The 22,147-nt window shown below is 42.3% G+C and overlaps 1 protein-coding gene across 1 annotated transcript in view; it reads right to left on the bottom strand.

Annotated features, from left to right (window-relative positions):
- CDYL (chromodomain Y like) overlaps window positions 1-16,109 on the bottom strand; it is a gene marked incomplete at both ends in the record, with an annotated part of 169,499 nt that extends 153,390 nt beyond the window's left edge. Inside the window, one exon of the mRNA XM_080710079.1 lies at window positions 16,086-16,109. Within this exon, the coding sequence (XP_080566205.1) occupies window positions 16,086-16,109 (24 nt within the window). The remainder of the gene's footprint in view (window positions 1-16,085) is intronic.
- Window positions 16,110-22,147: the final 6,038 nt, after the last annotated feature.

Raw genomic sequence — 22,147 nt, 5'->3', positions numbered from 1 at the left:
GGTTTCCTTTAGTGGAACTGTAACTACTTGATTTTTAGAACAACCCTTCTTTATCTCCACTTCCTGGGCTTCTGTGGTCTAACAAGGGTCAGGGGTGTACAGCTATTGTAACCACCCAGCTCCAGACCCCCGTTTCTTTGATCTCTTTTCTGTTGACTTCAATCAGGTTTCTGGTCTTAACACTTGACTTCCTCCAGCCACAGCTTACACATGTACTCACCCACTCCAACAAGATTTCTTTTTCATGATCTTTTAAACTTAATCTACATAGTCACTGCAAACTCCCCCCCACCCCTGTACTGGGGATTGAACCCAAGGGCATTATCCCTCAAGTAGCTGAGGCTGTCTGTGAAACTGTGATCTTCCGGTCTCAGCCTTCAAGTAATCACAAGCATACACCACAACGACTGGATGCAAACTCCTTTTTAAGTGGCCCCAACTGTGCACTATTTAGGAAGGCCTATCTCCCTGAGCAATACAAATTTAGATATGTATCAACTTAATCAAGAAATCCTCAAAAGGGTCATTATGAGCAGAACCTATTAGTGCTGAAGGATGGCATGCCAAATAATTCTGGAGGAAATTACTCACAGAGAGAAAGATGGCAGCCCCACACACCACAAAATGATAAAGCCTCACACCATCCCAACTCCATCCTACCCAGTGTGTGACTCATGCCTTTGTCCAGCATATCCACACAGTAGATGGTACCCTCTGGCTAGTTATTTAATAGCCATCTCAGTTATCTGATCCTTTGTGCCAGTGTCACAGTGCTGTGTTCAAGTAACCCATAATGACCCCAAATGCAAATGTATCGATGTTAGTGATTAAGATATGCCCAAGAGAAGCTATAAAGTACCTCCTTTAAGTGAAAAAGTGAAAGTACAGAAAGATATTTTGAAAGGGAAACCCAAAGGGCACATTTGCATAACTTTTATTGTACAATAGTTCTTTTTATTAGTGTTATTACTCTTATTGGGTCTAATTTATGTATTTGTGTTAGTCAGCTCTCCATTTCTGTAACAAAATACTTAGGATAATAAGCTTAGAGGGGAAAGGTTTTTTCTCAGTTTTGAGGTCTCAGTCTATGGCTGACTGGCCCCCTTGCTATGGGCCTGAGGTGACAGGTGATGATGGGGAGCACATGCGAGAGCAAGCCACTCACCTCAAGGCAGGGGAGCAAAAGGAAGAGGAAGAAAGCAGGATTCCACTATCACTTTCAAGGGCATCATGCACTGAAGGACCTAAAGATCTCCCACTAGGCTCCACCTCTTAAAGGTCCCACCACCTCCCAAAAGCACTAGGCTGGGGACTAAGCCTTTTCAACACACAGACACTTGGGGAACATTCAAGATCCAAAGTACAGCAGTATAAACAGGGGAAAGGTACCGCATATGGGGGTTCAGCACCATTCATGGCATCAGCATGCACTGGAGATCTTGGAATATATTCCCTGTGGGTAAGCACTTGTGCAGGCTGAGGGAAGAGCACAACCATTCCCTCTAGCAACCTACCTGTGTGTATACACACACACACACACACACACACACACACACACACTTCCCTTCCACACACACACTCCACTGAAAGCACACTAAAATAATCATGTACCTCTTGCTTTAAGTTCAAAAGCTCATCTGAGGGAAGCAGGCAGTCAGGAGTACTGGGTACGGCTCTGTGCTGGCTGACAGTTGGCCACAGGTACCTGGAGTCCAAGCAGAGAATTTCTCTCTGGACCACACAGATAAAAAGCTAGGTAAACAAAAGTGGTCAGTCAGCCTCCTACTTCCCAGGCCAGAGTTCTGCAAGGCAACTAGAAAGTGCAGAGCCGGGGTGAAGAGCCAGAAGAGATGAAAGCTACAACTCACAGGGGTGCTGGGAGGGGGATGAAGATCAAATTGAAGGTACTAGAGCTGGGCATAGGTACAAGTAAACCCGGGTGGGAGGGAAGGCATAAAGGATGTAAATTCTTTGTGTGTTCATCAACTTTTCAGTTGCTATGACAAAATACCTGAGGAAAAAAATCAACTTAGAAGGAGGAAAGGTTTGTTTTGGCTCCTGGTTTCAGTGATTTCAGGCTGTGGTTAGCTGACTCCACCTCTGGGGTCCGTGGCGAGGCAGAACCACATAACAAGAAGCACATAATGGAGCATGGCTGCTCAGCTCACGGTGGGTAGGCAGGGTCTCAGGGTCCCCTCAAGGGCACATCTCCAGTGACCTAATTTCCTTCTACTAGGCTCCATCTCCTATGCGCTCCACCCACCAAAAGTGCCACAGTCTGGTGACCAAGCCTTTAATACACGAGCCTTTGACAGACACTTTAGATTCAAACAACAGCACTTGTATATCTGCAGGGACTCTGGCCTAGTTCATGGACAGTGAGGCGTTTTGAAAGCAGACACAGCTCCATTCCAACAATCCCCTCAAAAGCACATTGTAAGAATCACAAAGGTTTTAGGATAGCATCAGAAGCAAGCCATGTAATCCTCCACTCCCACCTTAGAGTATCTCTTGCTCTTCTCTATTATTAGAAATGAGTAGAAACTGGATAAAGCATTCCATGAAAGTAAACTTAATTTTGTCACTTATATGTCAAAACTTTTTAGAAGCCATTCTTGGTAGTTTTTTTCAATATAAGCCTCCTCTTTGCATAAGCATACCCTTTAGATACTGTTCATGGCTTAGGACCAACGAGAAATTCTGCCTCCCCAGGGCCTGAGGTGCCATCCCAGCTACCTTCTCTGTTTAATTTCATGAACAAACTTGTTAATGTCAGTTTACCTGCCTTTGAAAAATTCCTATTCCTTACCAAATGTTCTTTTCTAACATGCTAAGGAATCAAGATTCTTACACATAAGGTATAATTTCAAACGGCATAACTACAGTCACTGTTTGCATTTTAGCTAAAAGTCAGCAAATATTGACTACCACATTCACATCCTCAGATTAGGCACTAAGATACACCAAAAAGCATGCCACATAGTGACCCATTCCAGAAGAGGCACACAACATCCTATCTGGAGAAAATAATTGGTAAGCAAGTGAAAAGTGAAAATTATAGTGTAAAACAAAAGAAAACTGGCTTCACAGAATTTGATGGGAGAGTCCTGCTGGTGGAGAACCTTGATGAGGCTCTGGAGGAAGATGAACACAGGCTGGGAAGCTGAGGACTTATAACTAATTGAAGAAATGGCAACTCACAAGCACAGAGGAAGGTATGTAGGTGTGGACACGACAAGCAAAACTGAACAAGCCAACCTTAGGTAAGGAAAAGTTAAAGAAAAAAGTATGTATGTTTGTGTATCCCAACAGTGGAGACCTTCTGCTTCAGAAGCAACTGTTCTGTAACTCCAACTCTCACTTTCATAAACAATCTCCACAAAAATCTACTTTATACTTTATTTACATCTTCAGTATCATTAGGTCAATCTCAGTGTTGGCTAAAAACCTCAATCCCTGTTCATGAATCTACAAATTTCAAATCAAGAAAGCCACTTCAGATTCTGCCTAGGGGGAAAAAAAGGCAACATCAGCAGCAGCAGTAGCAAACAAGGCCCTCCCCCCAGGGCCTTCCCAGATATCAATAAAATATCATTCTTCATGCTTTATTGGGCTTCCAAGAAGCAAGATAAATAGACAAGTTCCTCAGTAACTCTCCACAATCCAACCATGACATCTGATAAATACCAAACACCAAAAAGATCAGCAGCAAATCTGGTAGAGGAAAAGAAAAAACAGTATTTAGAAGTAACACACATAAATGTTGAAATTAAAAACTCAACAGATGACTCAAATAAAACATAGCTCATTTGAACTAGAAGCTAGTCCCAAGGAAATACCTGTGTGCTACAACAAGAAAAAGCAGAACAGATGACTTTATATGCATAGAAAAGGGAACAATTTTTAAATAAAAGCAAACTAAAAACAAGAAGATGGAAATAAAGAGTGTAGGCAACAGAGAAATGAGAATGAGATCCAATACATGCCTACTAGAATGCAGAGGAGTAACAATATTTGAATATGGGATGTCAAGAACTTTTAAAACCTTATTAAACATAAATCCACAAAAGAAGCACAACATATACTGAGCTTATTTATAAGATGGACACCACACAATATACACTGTAGTAAAACTACAGAACACCAAAGTCAAAGAGATTATCTCAAAATCAACCAGAGACAGAAGACAAATCTACAAAGTAACTATTACATCTATGGTGACAAACCTCTCAAGAATGGGGAAGCCAGAAGACAACAGAATGTCTTTAAAATGCTAAAAAAAAAAAAAAAATTAACTGGTTTTATATGAAATACAATCCTGTCATTCAAAAGTGAAGGCCAAATAAAATATTTCCAGGTAACTGGAAAACTAAAGATTTTTCCATCAATGATCTTTCACTAAAGAAATCTATAAAGGAAATGCTTAAGAAAATAAAAAACAAAATCCCAGAAGAGCTGGGAGTGGTAGTGCACATTTGTAATTCCAGTACTTAAGAGACTGACACAGGAGGATCACAAGTTTGAGGCCAGCCTCAGCTACTTAGTGAGGCCCTCTACAACTGTGTGAAACCCTTATTTCAAAATTAAAAAAAAGAAGTAGGGCTGGGGGCTTAGCTCAGTGGTAGAATGCCCCTGGGTTCAATACTCAGAACCAACAACAACAAAAATCCTGGAAGGAAGCTCAAAGATAGAAGATTGGTGATCAAAGAAACTGGTAAAGATATAAATAAAACTATAAAATTATCTATATAAAAATGATTTCTATTTTAAATAGTTAAAACACTAGAAAGTAGTAGTATATAAATTGAGGAATGAATCCAAGTTAAAAACTTCTGCAGTCCTTGTAAGTGCTGTTAAGTATTATCTTTAGAATTTGTGTGTGCAATTTTAAATTTTAAGAATACCCACTTAAGACACTAGAAATAGCAACCAACTTTCAAACTCAGAGATGTTTTAATATGGTTTTAGTTTATATGTGGCTAGAGCAGAAGGAAGTTTGAAAAAAAAATGTCAAAGTGGTCAATAAAGAACAGTGAAAGCCAGGTGATTCCTTGGAGTCATCATGCACCCATCACCATCCTCACCAGTCTTGAACATTGAGCCCAGGGCTTCATACACATTAAGCACTCTACCACAGAGCTACAGTCTCGGCCTCAAAATCAAGTCTTAGTTCAAGGGTCTCAAATGCAACTTAATACTTGCTTTGGGGTACTAGCTCCTCCTGGGAATGACACCAAACCTGATGATTGTACAAATTTTCATACAAATGCAACAGGTCCAGATTTCATGGAGAATATGAATACCAAGGCCTTGCCCAGGTTGAAAAGCTGAGGAAAATTAGGTCATATGAGAAAATTAGAAGTTCTTCAAATCCTAGAGTTGAATCATATAAGCATGCGAGGACTAAGTGCAAAAGATCAGTGTAAAGTATATTTTAGGGAGAAATCCTGAGGTAAGAGGACTGGAGAGTCATATTCATTAAAATAATTTGATAATCATGCAACTATTACAATACTTTAAACTTAAAGCACACTCTAGTAGACAAATATGCTATACAATGGAGACAGAAAACAAATTACAACACCCTGAGCCGACTACCTCATGTTTTTAGTACTCCTTTTACTGGAATGACTTCAGTTAATAAACACCAATGGTTTAAAAAAAAAAAAAAAAGCCAGCTTGTAAATAGGATCAGTTGGGTCCAACACTCTTCTGCCAATCTCCAAATCTTCATCCCTCCAAACCTCCACTTGTAGTAAAGAGTCTTGAAACAAGGGTGTAATTTACATGTTCCTAAATCTCCCTGCATTCCAGAGAAAAAGCTTCCTGAAATATAGACTCTGGTCTCCAACCAAACACTGAAATTATATCCTCATGCTCTGGGTCCAAGAATCTCCATTTTATTTTATTTTGTGTGTGTGGTACTGGGGGTGGAACCCAGGGACTTTTCTACCTCCAGGCTATACTCTCAGACATATTTTATACTTTATTTGGAAGCAGGGTCTCACTAAGTTGCTGAGAGCCTAAGTAGCCAAGCCTGGCTTCGAACCTGTGAGATCCTCCTGCCTCAGCCTCCCAAGCGCTGGGACTATAAGCGTGCGCCACCACACCTGGCCAAGAATCTGTTTAAAAAGAACCACAAATGATCTTGTTTCACCAATGAATGCACACAACACAGAAATGATTAACAATTTACAAAAAGTTGACTAATTCAGGGCTGGGTACAACACAGACATTCAAAACTATGAACCAGCACTACAAATAAAGTGTTGCTGATATGCAATGAAATATACACCACAGTTAAAATCACTAAAGAGTATGAGGGAAAGTCAATGATTCTTAGGTACCACTCAAGAAAAAAAAGCAGGATTTAACTCCGGTACACAGGGATTGAAAACAAATTCAAAGGAACAGCACATGAGATGTCTCCACATTGCTTGGACAAACGAATAAATAATGTTCTCATCCATTCACAAGACAAAGTGTATTTAAGATAATCTAGAAAATTTTAAAGCACACATGCACTTTTGATTTTACTACCCACAATCAACTCTAGAAACCAAATATTTCCCCCTTGCACCCCCACACACTTATTCTGATCACAATCACCAAGTGATTCTTTGACCTATAGATAAATTAAGTTCCTCTTGGTCTCAGTTTTCTTTGGTGATATAATCAATTTACTAGCTTACTAGCTGCTTCAAAATCTCAACTCTCAAGGAAAACAGCTTTGGTTTCAAACTGTGAATGTTGAACAGAACAGTTTTTCTTTTTCCTCCTTAAGGATGGAAGAATATGAGGATGTCTGTTGAATAATCACTTAACAATTGGGCATAGAATTCATCAACTACAAACTGATATTACATGCAAGCCTCACAGCTCTTCAGTTATCATTTCCTATTTTATCAATGAGAAGGTTCAAGAGAAACAGTTGCTCAACAAGCTACTACTGAAGTAGAAGAGTGGCATCCAAAGCTTTTAGCATTTGAGATTGAACAGAGCTTTTAATTGCTCTACCCCCAACCCTACTTACTGTAAACCTCAGTTCCTAAACTGACTGTGCAAGGTTTTCTCAAGCTAAGTTAGCAAACTATGACCAGCAGGCCCAAACCAGCCCAAGGCATGTTCGTGGAACCCACAAGTTAAGAATAGTTTTTAGCTGGGTGCTGTGGTGCACACCTGTAATCCCAGCAACCTGGAGGCTCAGGTAGGAGGATTCCAAATTCCAGGCCAGGCTGGGAAACTTAGCAAGACACTGTCTCAAAATAAAACACAAAGGCTTTGTGTGTAGTGCAGTGGTAGAGCGTCCCTGGGCTCAGTAAATAAGGAATAATTCTTACATTTTTAAGTGATAAAAAAAGAGTATTTCATGACAGATAAAAATAATATGAAAGTCTAACTTTACTGTCCACAGACAGTTTTATTGGAATACGGTGCTCATTCATGGTACTATCTGTTGCAGCTTTTGCATTGACAACAACTGAGTCGCAGCAAGACTATATGGCCTGCAAAGTCTAAAATATTTCCCATCTTGCCCTTTACATAAAGAGTGTGAGCTAAAGCTACCTGGAATAGCATACAATATAAAAAGATGCAAATGACTTCAAATATTCAAGATACAGCCAGGCATCATGACATATGCCTGCAATCCTAGTACTTAGGAGGCTGAGACAGGAGGATCACAGGTTCACAGGCAGGCTCAGCAATCTAGTGAGCCCTTGGCAACTTAGTGAGACCCTGTCTCAAAATCAGGTTCAAAATAAAATAAGGCTGGAGGCTAGCTCAAAGGTAGAATGCCCTGGGTTCAATCCCTTGTATCGAAAAAATATTTCAAGAAGGTGAGTTCTTTTTTATGGTCAAATTAAGTTATCACTTCAAATAACCTATTATGCTGGTGGTATAGCTTAGTAATAAAGCTCTTGCCTGGGATACACAGGGCTCTTGGTTCAATACCCAACGAAGCAATGTAAAATCAATTTAAAAAAAGAAAAAAACCTATTATACTAAATCTTTCCTTACCCTATGAGTAACTACCTTAAATGTGAGTGGATAAAACTCGTTAATCAAAAGACAGAGAGTGAGCCAGGCCTGATGACATGCACACCTGCAATCCCAGACTTGGGAGGCTGAGACAGGACTGCAAGTTTAAGGACAGTCTCAGCAATGTAGCAAGATTTTTATTAACCTAGAGATACCCTGTTTCTAAATAAACAAAAAAATAAAGGGTTGGAGTGAGCTCAGAGGTAGAATGTTCCTGGGTCCAATCCCAAGTAACATTTAAAAAGAAGTGGCTGAATAAATTTAAAAAATAAAATAAAACAAGACCAAACTAAAGATGTGCCTCAACTTATGATGGAGTCACATCCTGATAAACCAATTTTAAATTTTAAATATGTGAAAGCCAGTCGTGGTGGTGCACGCTAGTAATCCCAGCGTTTGGAAGGCTGAAACAGGAGGATCGCAGAGGTTCAAAGCCAGCCTCAGCTACTCAGTGAGGCACTCAGCAATTTAGTGAGACCCTGTTTCCAGATAAAGTATAAAATAGGTCTGGGAGTGTAGCCTGGAGGTAGAAAAGCCCCTGGGTTCCACCACCAGTACCACAAACACACAAAAAAAGTATTATGCGAAAGGCACATTCAACACCATGCTAGCTGAGCACATCACCCACCACAGAGCAGTGGATATTTGTCTGGTCACTGCAGGGTTGACTTAGGGCTGTGGTCACTGCCACTACCCAGCATGGCAAGATGACCTGACTGCATATCTCAAGCCCAGGAAAGATACATATTAGAGATGTGAAATACAGTTTCTACTGAATGAGTATAGTTTGGGCACTGCCATAAACTCAGAAGATCTTAAGTCAAATCATCCTAAGATGGAGCCCTGTATATATGCTGCCTAGAAGAGACTCACTTCACATACAGGAAACACATAAGGGATGGGAAAAGATATTCCCTGCAAATAACTGGAAACCAAAAGAGAATAGGAGTAGATATATCTCTACTTGGTAAATGGACTTTTATCAAAAACTGGAAAAGGAGAAAATAGGCATTATGTAATTATGAAGGGGTCAGTTCAGCAAGACCTAACATTTATTTATTTACTTATTAATTTATTGGTGGTACTGGGGGAGGAACCCAGGAGCTTTTCTACCTCCAGGCTACACTCCCAGACCTATTTTATATTTTATTTGGAAACGGTCTCACTAAGTTGCTGAGAGCTTCACGAAGTAGCTGAAGATGGCTTCAAACCTGTGTGATCCTCCTGTCTCAGCCTCCCAAGCGCTGGGATTACAAGCATGAGCTACCATGCCCGGCCAAGACCTAACAATTTTAAGTGCGCACACACACCCATCCATACACTGTTAGAACACCTAAATATACAAACATTAATAGACCTGTAGGTAGATATACGGTAATACAGTATTGAAACTTTGACACCTCACTTTCAACAACACACAAGTAAATACCGTAGACTTAAACTACAGCCTAGACCAAATGGATTTAACAGACATACAGAACATTCTATCCAACATCAACAGAATACAGATTCTTCTCAACTGTACATAGAACATTCTCCAGGGTAAACTACAGTAGGCTACAAAATAAGTCAATAAATTTAAGATTTAAGTCAAATCAAGGATCTTTTCTGAACACAATGGTGTAAAACTAATCATCAATTTCAAAAGGAACTTCAGAGGATTCACAAATATGTTAAAATTTAACATTCTCCCGAACAACCAGTGTGTCAATGAGGAAAAATGAAAGGGAAATTAAAAAATCTGACACAATCTGACACAAAATGGAATCACAACATACCAAAACCTATGAAATTCAGCAAAAACAGTCCTAAGAGGAAAGTGTAAGCGATGAATGCGGACATCAAAAGAAAACTTAAGTAAACAGCCAACCCTTGCACTCAAGAAACTAGAAAAACAAGAATACAGAAAGCTCCAATTAGAAGAAAAAAATAAAACAGAAACTAGAAAATTAGAAGAGATCAATGAAACAATGAACTGGTTTTCCAAAAGATAAACCATACCAACAAACCTTCAACTAGACTAAGAAAGAGAAAATAAAATCAGAGATGAAAAAGAGACACTGCAAGATACAAACAAACAAAGGGCCATGAGACTATTATACACCATCAAAGTGGATAACCTTGAAGAAACAACTTCCTGGACTCATACAACCTACCAAGATTGAATTATAAAAAAGCAAAAAATGGAATAGACCAATTAAAAACAAGGAGTTTGAATCAGTAATTGAATGTCTCCTGACCAAGCAAAGCCTCATTACATGGTTCACAGCTAATTCTACTAACACTTAAAGAACTAATGCCACCTTCTCACATCCTCCCAGAAAACTGAAAAGGAGGGAATGCTTCCAAACTCGCATTATTAGGCTAGTATTACCCTGACACCCCAAAAAGATAAGAACACAATAAAAAAGAAAAACTATAGGTTACCACATCCCCTATATACTGGCAAAACCAATTCAACAGGACATTAAAAAGATCATCCAACAGGATCAAGTGATATTCATCACAGGACGTAAGGATGGTTCAACATATGCACATCAATAAACATGATACGCCAAATTAATAGAATGAAGGACAATAACTACATGATCATCTCAACAGATGCAGAAAAACTATTTGACAAAACTCAAGAGTCCTTCATGATAATAACCCTCCAGCCATTAGGTATAGAAGAAATGTACCACAACACAATGAAAGCCATATATGACAAAAGCACAGGTAACATCCTACCCATCAGCAAAAGTTCCAAACTTTTCCATTAAAATCTGAAACAAGACAAGGATGCCCACTGTCTCCATTTCTACTCAACAAAGTACTGAAATCCTATCCAGAGTAATTAGAAAAGAGAAAAAGGACATCAAAACTGGAAAGGAAAACATTAAACTGTCCCTATGTACGGACATAATTTTATATATAGAAAACCCTGAAGACTCTACCAAACAAGAACTAAATTTAGTAGAGTTACACAATACAACACTAACATAACAAAAATAAGTACTATTTCTATACACTAACAGCAAACTAGCTGAAAAAGAAAATAAGAAAACAAAAGCAGGGTGGGGGGATGGCACACACTTGTAATTCCAGTACTTGAGAGACTGATACAGGAGAATCACAGGTTCATGGCCAGCCTAAGCTACTTAATGAGTCCCTCCACAACTTAGTGAGACCCTGTTTTAAAAATAAAGAATAAAATAGGGCTGGAGGTATAATGCCTGTGGATTCAATCCCCAGTACCACACACATTAAAAAAAAAAGTATCATTTACAACAGCTACAATAAAATAAAATACTTAGGAATAAACCAACAAGGTGAAAGGTCTTCACACTGAGAACTATAAAGCAGTAATGAAAAGAAACTGAAGAAAAGATATCCTATGTTCATGGACTACAAGCAAGTGGTCTAAAGTTTCAGTGTAATCCACATCATATCACCAATTAATTTTCACTAACTTGGAGGGAAAATATTCTAAAGTTTGTATAAAACCATAAAAGATCCCAAATATGTAAAAGTCTTAAGCAAAAAGAACAAAGCTGGAGGTAGCACATCATCTGATTTCAAAATATACTACAAAATTATAGTACAAAAGCTTACTGACATAAAAAGGTGTACAAAGAAATGTGTCAACCAAACAGAAAGCCTGGAATCAAACCCAAACATTTATAGCCAGCTAATTGCCAAGAATTAGCAATTAGTTTATTAGTTTATAAATTAGTTTATTAGTGTTGAATAAACTCAATATTCTCATGCAGGATAAAATTATACCCTTTATATCTCTCGCCACACATAAAAACCAACTCAAATGGACTGAAGAGTTAAATGTAAGACTCAAAATCATGAAACTACTAGGGAAAAAAAAAAAGCATAGGGAGGAAGCACTAAGACACTGTACTGTGAAAAAAAAAATTTTTTTGGTGGTACTGGGCGTGGAACCCAGGAGCTTTTCTACCTCTGGGCTATACCTCCAGACCTTTTTTATACTTTATTTGGAAACAGGGTCTCACTAAGTTGCTGAGAGCGTCACTAAGTAGCAGAGGCTGCCTTTGAACCTGTGCGCGATCCTCCTGTCTCAGCCTCCCAAGCGCGGGTATTACAAGTGTGTGCCACTACGCCCAGCTAAATCATTTTCTTTTTATTATATGACCTCAAAATCACAGGCAACAAAAGCAAAAAATAGACAAATGGAGTTATACCAAACTAAAGTTTCTTCTTATAAAGGAACAATCAACAAAAGAGACAATCTACACAATGAGAGGAAACACAAAGTATGTATCTGATCAAGGATTAATAACCAAAATATGTAAGGAACGCAAAATCAAATAGCAGGGGAAAAAAAAACCCACCTTACTAAAAAATGGGCAAAAGACCTGAACAGACATTTTTCAAAAGAATACTTATAAGTAGGCAACAGGTATGTTAAAAATACTCAACATCACTAATCATTCGAGAAATGCAAATCAAAATTACAATGAAATATTACCTCATTCCAGTTAGAATGGCTATTATCAAAAAGAAAATGATAATCATTGATGGGGATAGAGAAAAAAAGGAAATTGCACGCTGTTGGTAGAAATATAAATTAGTACAACCACTCTGAAGAAGTTTTTGGAGGCCAAAAAAAAAAAAAAAATTACTATCGATCCTACAAACCCACTACTGGGTATATAGCCAAAAGAATAAAATGAGTATATTGAGTAGACTTCTGTACTCCCATGTTTGTTATAGCACAATTCATCATAGCCAAGAAAGGGAATCAGCCTAAGAGTCCATCAATGGATCAATGCATACAAAAAATGTGGTCTCTATATAGTCAAATGTTAATTGGCCATTAAAAAAAGAAGAAGAAATGCTGTCATTTGTGGCAACATAGAACTGGTGGTCATTATGTTAAGTGAAATAAGCCAGGCACAGAAAGTCAAATACCACATGAACTCACTCATATGTGGACTCTAAAAAAGTAAATTTCTAAAAAAGAAATTCAGAATAGAGTAGTGGATATTAGAGGCTAGAGTATTTGAGGTAAAGTAGGTAGGGAAGATGCTAGTTAAAGGATACATAATAACAATTAAAAGGAGTATGTTCAAGATACAGAATATAGTAGTGTTCTCACTACAAAAATTGTGAGATAAGGTTATTTGTTATGTTAACTCACAAAATTTAAACATTTCACAATGCATATATACTTCACCATCTTATTATACACGAGAAATGTAATTCTGTAAATTTTCAATAGGTAAATAAATTTAAAAAATTAAATGAAGGGTGTTGGGTCTTTTTGTGAAAGCTATGAAGTTCTTATCTATACTAAATTAAAAATGTTTTCCTCTAATAACTTCTAGAAAGTAACTCTCCTATCCTTCAACAAATAGGTGTTTTTCAAATTTTGAAAGACTGATGATCGACCATCTTTTCCAGGCTCTCTTCTCTTTTCCTTTATTTTTTTTTATCCACAGGCATAATTTCAATAGCCATTAAATATTTACTAAGAATTCATTACCATATACCAGGTTCCATGCTAAGTGTTATTTTATTTCCCCTTTTTGGTGGGAAAACCAACGCTCAGCAGTTAGGTAACTCACCCAATTTCCCACAGCTACTATAGACCCATTCTTCTGCCATACCTTGTAGGTAAAGAAAACTGCACTGTTCTGCCAATATTCCCTCTAGACTCGTGGAGCCTGAGGCCAAATCCGAAACTTATTTCCACTGAGGAGCAACTAGAAAAAACATGGCAACTAATGGCCCCTGACCTGACCATTAAAGTACCTTAGTGTTCTTCCCAACTTGTCAGACGAGTGTTCATTTGCAATTGTGTATTGCTGCTGCCTCACAAACAAGACTCCTCTGATCAAAACAATACAACCCTGGACCTTTAGAAACAAATACAGGCCTCGGGGAAGCATTTTAGATCAGTTACAAACCAATAATAATCATCATTTACTAAGTACTTGCTGTGGTGATTATAAGATATGCTTTACATATCTTCTCATTTTAACTTCACAGCTCCATGAAAGAGACACTAATTCCAACTGCTCAGGTGAGGAAACTGGGCTTTCAAAACTAATTTCCTCTAAGTGACAGAGCTGGAATTTAATATCTAGTCATCTGACCCCCAAATCCAGGCTCTCAACCACTATGCAAAACTTTCAAATGTCAATTTGTAATTATAATATAGTTATGGTGTTGCCTACAAGAAGTTAGAAAATAGCCTGAAAGATTCCGTCCACTATGTATTTATTACATTTATATTTGTTTACACTTATCACCTAAATTATATACCTTTTCCCCCAAAACTAAAATACAAGACAGAATCGAAAGTTCAACTGTGCAGGTGTATCATTTTTCAGTGTGCTTATTTCTTCCCTAATAGATGCTCCTTAAGGCCATGAACAGTTTCATACCTCCATCTCTCCCTATGGAGCTTCCTATGGCATGCAACAAACACACTGACTCAGCACAAACTTTGAACAAAAGGTTACTTATGAATGATTCTGCCAGGAAAATAGTGAATACAAACCCTGAAGACATAGAATAAACACAGAAAGAACTAAATTCCATTCACAATGCAGCACTGGTGGTAAATGTGTAGTCTTCAGATTCATTTACACAGTCAGGATACAACTTACGTATAAGGTGCTACTCTCATCCAAACACTCACTAATGGAACAGACTACTTAAAATCGCAAAAAAATAAAAAATAAAAAAACCACCACACACACACCCAAATGTGAATACTTAAGATTAAACTGCCCAAGAATGTTCTAGTAGAGAAAGCGAAATCCCTCCTTAACTTCATGCTCTGTACTTTCCCACAACAGGACTTTGCTAGGAAGACCTCAGATATCTACTACTGTACTTCTGGGTCTTCCCCACACAGAACAGTCCTTCCTAGAAGGGACCTTCATGGGAACAGGTCATCCCAAAATTACCTAACAGAGTATCTTGAAGGCTTAGGACACAGTTAAAGTGTAAAACGGTTGGAAAGAATGGAACATCTTCAGGGCTGGCTAAGACTCACCACCGACCACACACAATGTAAGTAGTAGCAACAGTCTAAGCAAGGCAGTCTCCTGAGAAATTCTGCCAACGTTTGCTTTTCAAAAGCAACAACAAGAAAGGCTGCTAGAGAGTATCAGTGTCTACAAGGCTCTATTTCATGCTAAAGCACACAAGACTAGACACCTGGAAGGAGCCCCTAGGGACCTAGGGACTCTACTTGTCATTGACACTTACTGTTGCTAAACACCCAGGCCACTAAACGCAGCATAAAGGTGAGTCCAGAAAGTATCCAGAAGTTTTTAAGTCTCTTAATCTTAAGAGGATGCACTTCAAAATACATGTGAAATGGGAATATCATTCATCCAAGAGAAGAGAAAGCCTTCCACACTTCTGAACTCCAAGTCGACTTTGAAATACGTCAAGAAGTTACATCCAGGCAGACAAAACACGTCCAACGATCCAAACTGATAACTCTCAAACTAGGAAGCTGGCAAACCCACCGCCCCTAACTTCTCGGACTGATGGCACCCTTTCTGACTCGCAGCGCTGCGGCGACGGTGTATCGGCGTTAAATTTAAATTTCCTGGCTTCGGCCACAACGCTAACCTAATTAAAGCATGTGGTCACCGTTCGGCATTTTCAGCGCCGATATTTTGCATCGCTTTGGCCAGCAGCAGAGTCGAGAGACAGTTGCGCTGGTCCTCCAGTCCCCTCCCCTCCCCTCCCCAAGGAGACAAAAACCCTCTCCAAAATGCTTTATTAAGTGGACAAGAAAAACAGCACCAACCCCCCCCCGCACCTCCCTCAGACCCCTCCGGGCGCCGGCGGGGGCTCCAGCCCCCTCACCCGCGCCAACAACTCTTTGGGCTCCGCCTGAGCGAGTCACTCGTGCCCGCGCTACTTCCCCGGGCGCGGACCCCGGCCCGCCGCGGCCCCCGCCCTCCCCTCGCCGCGGCTCCCGCACACATTTCCCGTCCGGCGAAGTGGCGGGGGAGGGGCCGCGGCGGGCCGCGCGGGGGGCGGCCGGCCGGGGGGAGGGGAGGTACCTCGTACAGCTCCTCGGAAGCCATGGTGGGCGGCGGAGTTGCGGGCGCCGGGCGGGCGCGGCGCCGGGCGGCCGGCACTTTGTTCCAGTTGGCCCCCGCCGCCTGCGCTTCCTGCTCGGGCGCGGGCGGGCGCGGTGCACCGACGAGCCTGTCCACTCGGCGGCCGGCGCGGCCGGCGGCGGCGGGGTTGTGCGCAGGAGCAGCTGCGCCACGCGCCCGGGCGCCCGCGCTACTCCCCGGCGGGCCGGCTGCGGCTCGGGCTCATCGCGCCCCGCCGCGGGGCCGGGCGGGCTGGGGCGGGCGCGGCGGCGGCGGCGGGCGGGCGGCGCGGCCGGATCCGCGGCTCCCCCTCTCCGTGTAGTGCAAAAAGCTTCCTACTTGCGACCAAAAAAACCTGCCCCGGCTACTGAGCATGCCCAGTGCGGCCGCCGGGCCGGCGGAGCCGCGCGCCCGCGCTCCGGGTTTTCCGGCCGGCCTGCGGGCGGGGCGGCGGCGCGGGCGGGGCGGCGCCGGGCCGCGGGTGCGTTCCGGCCCGGCGGCGGGCTGGCGGGCGGCGGCGCGAGCCGGCAGGAAGGGGAGGAGCCGGGGCGTGGCCTGTGGTGGGCGTGGTCTGCGGTGGGCGTGGCCCGGCTCCCAGTCGGCTCGCGGGGCGGGCCCAGGCGCGGCGCCGCCCACCGGGCCGCCTGGACGTGGGCGCTCGCGGCCCCGGGAGGGCGGGGTCGGGCCTGGAGGCCGGGGGCCGGGCTGCGCGCCCACGGGGCGGGCGTCTGCGGGCCGCCCCGACGGCCCGGGAGAACTGGGAGCCGCCGCCCGAGCGCGCCCGGCCAGCCCGCGGCGTGGCCAGGTGGAGCCCCCGCCCTACCACGTGCCCGCCTCCCCGCGGCCGGCGCCAAGACCCGGAGCTCGGACGACGCGCCGGCTCGGCCCCACGCTCGCCCCGCCGCAGGCCGGGTGGCCGCCTCGGCGCGGCCTCAGCTTCCCGCGCCCGGGCTCCCCGGAGCGGCCGCCGCCTTCCAAGGGGGCGCCGGGTGGAATGTGGACTCCCGCGCGGTGCGGGTTCTAATGGAACGGGGCTGTCGGCAGCGGTGCCTCTCGGGGGTGGAGGGGCCGGTGTGGACAAGTACGCGACCGGCCCCCGGGCGGGGAGAGCGACGGGCCGGACCCTCCTCCACTTTCTGGGGAGGGGCGACCGAAGTGCGCCCCAGGCTGCCGCTCACCTGCCCCGGGACTGGACGTTTTCCCATCCGTGGGGAAAGGGAGGAGGGCCTCTGGGACCGACTTCTCCCAAACAGCCCGCAACTCGGAACCCTCCCGCCAGACCCCGCGGAACTTCTCCACCGGGCACCGCAGACATTTTCTCCACGTTCTCCCCCTGGCCCTACATCTGGAAGCCTTCACCGTTCCTACGTCTCTCCCAGGGCATCCTCTCTGGCCACTCCCTTAGTGCTCAGTCCTAACCGACCTCCCAGCCACCAGGCTCCTCCTACCAGTGTTCTTCCTAAAACCCAAGGCGCGTGTGTCCGGACTGCTTTTTAGCTACCACAAACCTCGCGAAGTTTCCTGGCCTCCCCCTCGCTCAGGAACAAGCCCCGCGCTGCGGGGTAAGTCCCTAGAAGTCCAGTTGTCGGTCTCGTCCCGCCTGTGCTTGAACCCGCGCTGACCACCGCCTGCAAAGCCCCTTTTGAACCTTAAACTCCCGACGCCGGCTTCGCTTCAAAACCTTAGCCTTCTAGAGTTCCTCTCCAGGGCTCCCGAAGCACGCACTACATCCTCATCTCTATGACCTTCAGCCAGACCTCGCCTTCAAATTCGACTTACTTACCTCTGGCGCCATGCTCTACATACAAGGTTATTAAATGAATTGGAATTTCACTGCCCACGAGAAAGCCGTTTACTCACACATCCACTTCCCATCAAATTATCAAATTCCTTGACGACAAGTATCACAAATCAAAGTCTCCAACTCTGTTGTTGAGGTCTTTCCCAGATGGTCCAGCCAATTTTTTGATCTTCTTCCAAACCGCACCTCATTTAGCATTTCCATTATTTGCTATATTTAATGATGATCTCTGAGGGTATCCTTGAAGGGAAGGACTAGGACTTTACAAGTCTGAGAAATCTCGAAGCAGTTAACACACGCTATGGAAAGTGCTCAAATATTTGTAGGTCATTGTTTAAAAATCAAGCAAAACAAACTATTAAAAAAGGGATCCTCAATAGAAAATGGGCAAATACATCTCACATGTAAATCTATATACAATAAAAGACCAGTATAAATACAAACATTTTCCCACAACCATCCTAATGTTGGCCATTTTCAGAACTGAATTAAAGCATTCACCACTATGAACTCACTGACGGTGCAATCTTAAGTACATTAGCCCTAAAGAACCTCCAGTACTCACGCTTGCCCAAGAGAAAACCATACGCCGACATGCACTTAGTGGATTAAAGAGAGTAAGGCATTTCTGTTCATGGTGGGGGTAAACAAGGAAGGGAGAGAATTACAGCCTAAAAAGGGAATTCAAAAAAGTCAGTTCTGAACCAAACAGGGACAAGCCATTCTCCTATAATCCACTCCTCTCCTCCAACCATGAATTAGCTTCCACGTGCAGAGGTCAGTATACTAAGATACCCAACTAGCCAGCCATGGAGAGGGTGATCACATTTTCAATTGCCCACTTTCTTCCTCTCGCCTGCCTTCCAGGCTGCACTCCACTTAAAACAGCCACTGCTTTATTGAATGCTATTTTACTTAATTTTTTTAAATCTTGTCATTTCAGTTTATCTTACCGTAAGCAAATTCTGCTTTCCTCCACTTTTTTATAGAAACATTTTATCAGTGCTCATAACAGAAGTAAACATCTCCAAGATCATTCAGTGGCTTTGAATTTATGCCATCTTTTATGAAATAGTGAAGTTTTGCTGTAGTTACCATGACCATGTGTGTGGGTGCTCTGTGAAGGTACTTTCTCAGTGGATTGAGGAAAGTGAAATCACATTCCTAAACATCAGGAAGACTGTACCAAAAATACACAGGGCAATAATATATACTAATGAGATTCATCAATTTTTAGATTTTAGAGAAGTCAATGAGAGAAACGACAAACAAACAAATACACATACATATACGGGGCAATAAACCCCAACTCTTACCTGACCGGAACCAGTGGCGGAGATCCCCAAAATCCAGTTTACTTTTCTGCAAATATGTCCAAACAACTGATAATCGACAACTAGTATGACTCAAGATAGGTCTCTTCAGATCAGGAATCAAAGCCATTTTCTATCTCAAGAGAACAATGACTAAAATCTTACATTTGAGGTCTTCCCTTCTTCCCCTACAGTGGCCAAACTGATCACGTCTTCCTTTCTCCCAATAATCTGCATTTCATCTACATTTAAATCCCAAGGCTCGTAGAAGGAGATGGGGGATGGGACGTTAAGACAAAAGAAGCCGAAATCCAGCAACCACGACTCTCTGAGCCAAAGCATTTTAAGGCTGGGTGGTTGTGAAAAGCTGCTGATCATAATTTCCTTCAGCAGTTTTGTACCCCAAAACCATACTCTATCTTGGCTACCTGCTCCAGAACTCAAGATTTAATTGTGGTTTTTATGAAGAGGTGCCGAAATTTGTTTGTTTAAACACACTGAGGCTTTAAAGAAATTACTGCTTTTGTTATAGAATACCCTCGCCATAAAACTTGGTGGAATTCCCATCTCAATCACTCAAGAAAGCAAGAGCACTTCAAACCTAAGACACAAAAGAGAAAAACAGAGAACGCCGGTCAAAAGATGAATTCAGATGCTGAGGCCCTTCTCTCAACTTGGAGCCAACCAGTTCTTCCTTCCCAGAAAACTTAAATTGGATACCAGTGCCCTTTTCTGGCCAACCAATAATGTCTGATTCCTAGTTTCAGCCACTATTTCCTTCCCTGGCCAAATACTCAATTTCCCCATTTTAACTGGCAGCCTCCCTCCATCCTTGTCCTGGGTATTATTTCTCTCTTTTATCTGGAAGCCAATAGCCAGCTGCCACCCACTGCTTCTTGGTCAGATACCACCATTTATTTAACTATATCCTAATGATGTCCGTTTTAGGGCTTTGGGGGTAAAGAGAATATTGTGGACTGAACCCAGGGGCACCCTACCTCTGAGCTATACCCCCAGGCTTTTTAATTTTTATGTCGAAAACAGGTCATCCCTAGGCTGCTGAGAGTCTAAGTTGCTGAGGCTATCCTTGAAGCTGCAGTCCTCCTGTCTTCACATCCTAAGTATTGGGATTACAGATGTCTGCCACTATGCTCAGTCTACCTAAGATTTATTAACATTGTGTAAATGTACTTTTAGGCTGAGGTACCACCACTACTCGGAGTTGGTCCATTTACAAATAAAGGTAATTTTCTTTCTAAGGTAGATTTAATGTTGCTTTTTTTTTTTTTTTTTTTTTTGGCAGTACTGGGGATGGAACCCAGGGACATTATTACCTCTAAGCTACACCCGCAGCCCTATTTTTTAGTCTTTTTATTTTTTCGAAACAGGGTTTCACTGAGTTGTGAAGGGCCTCCCTAAGTAGCTAAGGCTTTCCACAAACTGCCATCCTCTGTTCTCTGCCTCCCGAATACTGAGATTACAAGTGTGCACCATCACGCCCAGCTTGCAGTTCCTTTTTTAATGTAGCTGATGGCAATTCTACTGAAAGAATCCTTATATATGTGCCTGTTGTGCCTTCTTATAATTGAAACAATTGATCAAGAGCAAGGAAATTTTATTAATACCTTTATATATTACCCCACCTTCTGGAAAGAGAAAAGACCGAAAGTTGTTAAGAGCAAAAAGCCACAAGGCACTTCCATGACTTTTTGGTTGACTTCATGCCCGGGCAGTAACTAATTTTAGTTTCTGAAAAACAGCAAGTATACCAGGTATGGTGGTCCAAGTCTATAATCCCAGTACTTGGGAAGCTGAGATAGGATCGTAGGTTCAAGGCTGGCCTCAGCAATTTAGTAAGACCTTCAGCAACAGCCTGTTCCAAAAATAAAAAGGGCTAGGGATGTAGCTTAAAGGTAGAATGCCCTGGAATCAACCCAAGTACAAAAAACAAAAACAAAACCCTTGAAAATATACCTTTTCCTTGAATTGTGAGTATTAATTGTATGCAACACTCAAGAGAGGCCATCCCAGTAATCTCTTTACCCTCTAATCTTAGACAACCCACAATTTGGGAGATGAGTAGAGACATTTTGGCTGGCAAGGAAAAGAGGAATAGCAGGTTTGCCAAAATAGGAGAACCCAGATCAAGCAGGTGGGCAGTGAATCTAGAGCATAGAATAAATGAATTCAAAAGTAGAGCTGGGGCCAAGTAGGCATATGAAAACACATACTGGGCCAAGAATTATCTACTCTAGAAGATCTGAAAATGTAGTCCCTATACCAATAGCAACAGTATCACCTTGGAACCTGTCAGAAGTATAAATGTGGGGGCTAAGGATTTAGCTCAGTAGCAGAGCCCTTGTCCAGTGTGTACGGCCCTAGGTTCACTATCCAGTTCTTGGTGGAAGGGTGTGGAGTGTAACTTCTCTGCCTCCTGGGAGCCAACCAATCTGATGAGTTCTCCAGGTGATTCCAATACATGCTAACATTTGAAAAGCACTGGCTTAGAGCAATATGTATATAATCAAGGGTTTTAACCATTAGTGAATCATTACATCCTGGTTTTAAAAAGAAAAGGTGGTCAAGACCTACTCTTTTGGAAATGAGACAGAATAAAATGGATAGAATGGAATGAACTTGGAGAAAGTTTCACAGTGCATCTATCTTGTCACCAAGGGTAACAGTTCTGTGGTGAAAGTTTGTTTCTATTACATATAAACACACATAGATATATGTAATAATATGCACATCTAAATATACATACATACATATATGTTATTGTGTACTACTAGGTCACAATGAAAAATAGATTTCTTACACTTTGAGCGAGGTCAAAAGTTTTGAAAGTCAATGTTTGGAAAAATGGATAACAAACCCCAGAAAAGTTAGATGATAGTAGTGCAAAAGAG

This window comes from Muscardinus avellanarius (genome assembly GCF_963383645.1).
Source record: "Muscardinus avellanarius genome assembly, chromosome: 14".
Classification (NCBI taxonomy): Eukaryota; Metazoa; Chordata; class Mammalia; order Rodentia; family Gliridae; genus Muscardinus; species Muscardinus avellanarius.
Note: the sequence above shows the minus strand (reverse complement) of the source record. Positions and strands in the feature narration are given on the sequence as shown.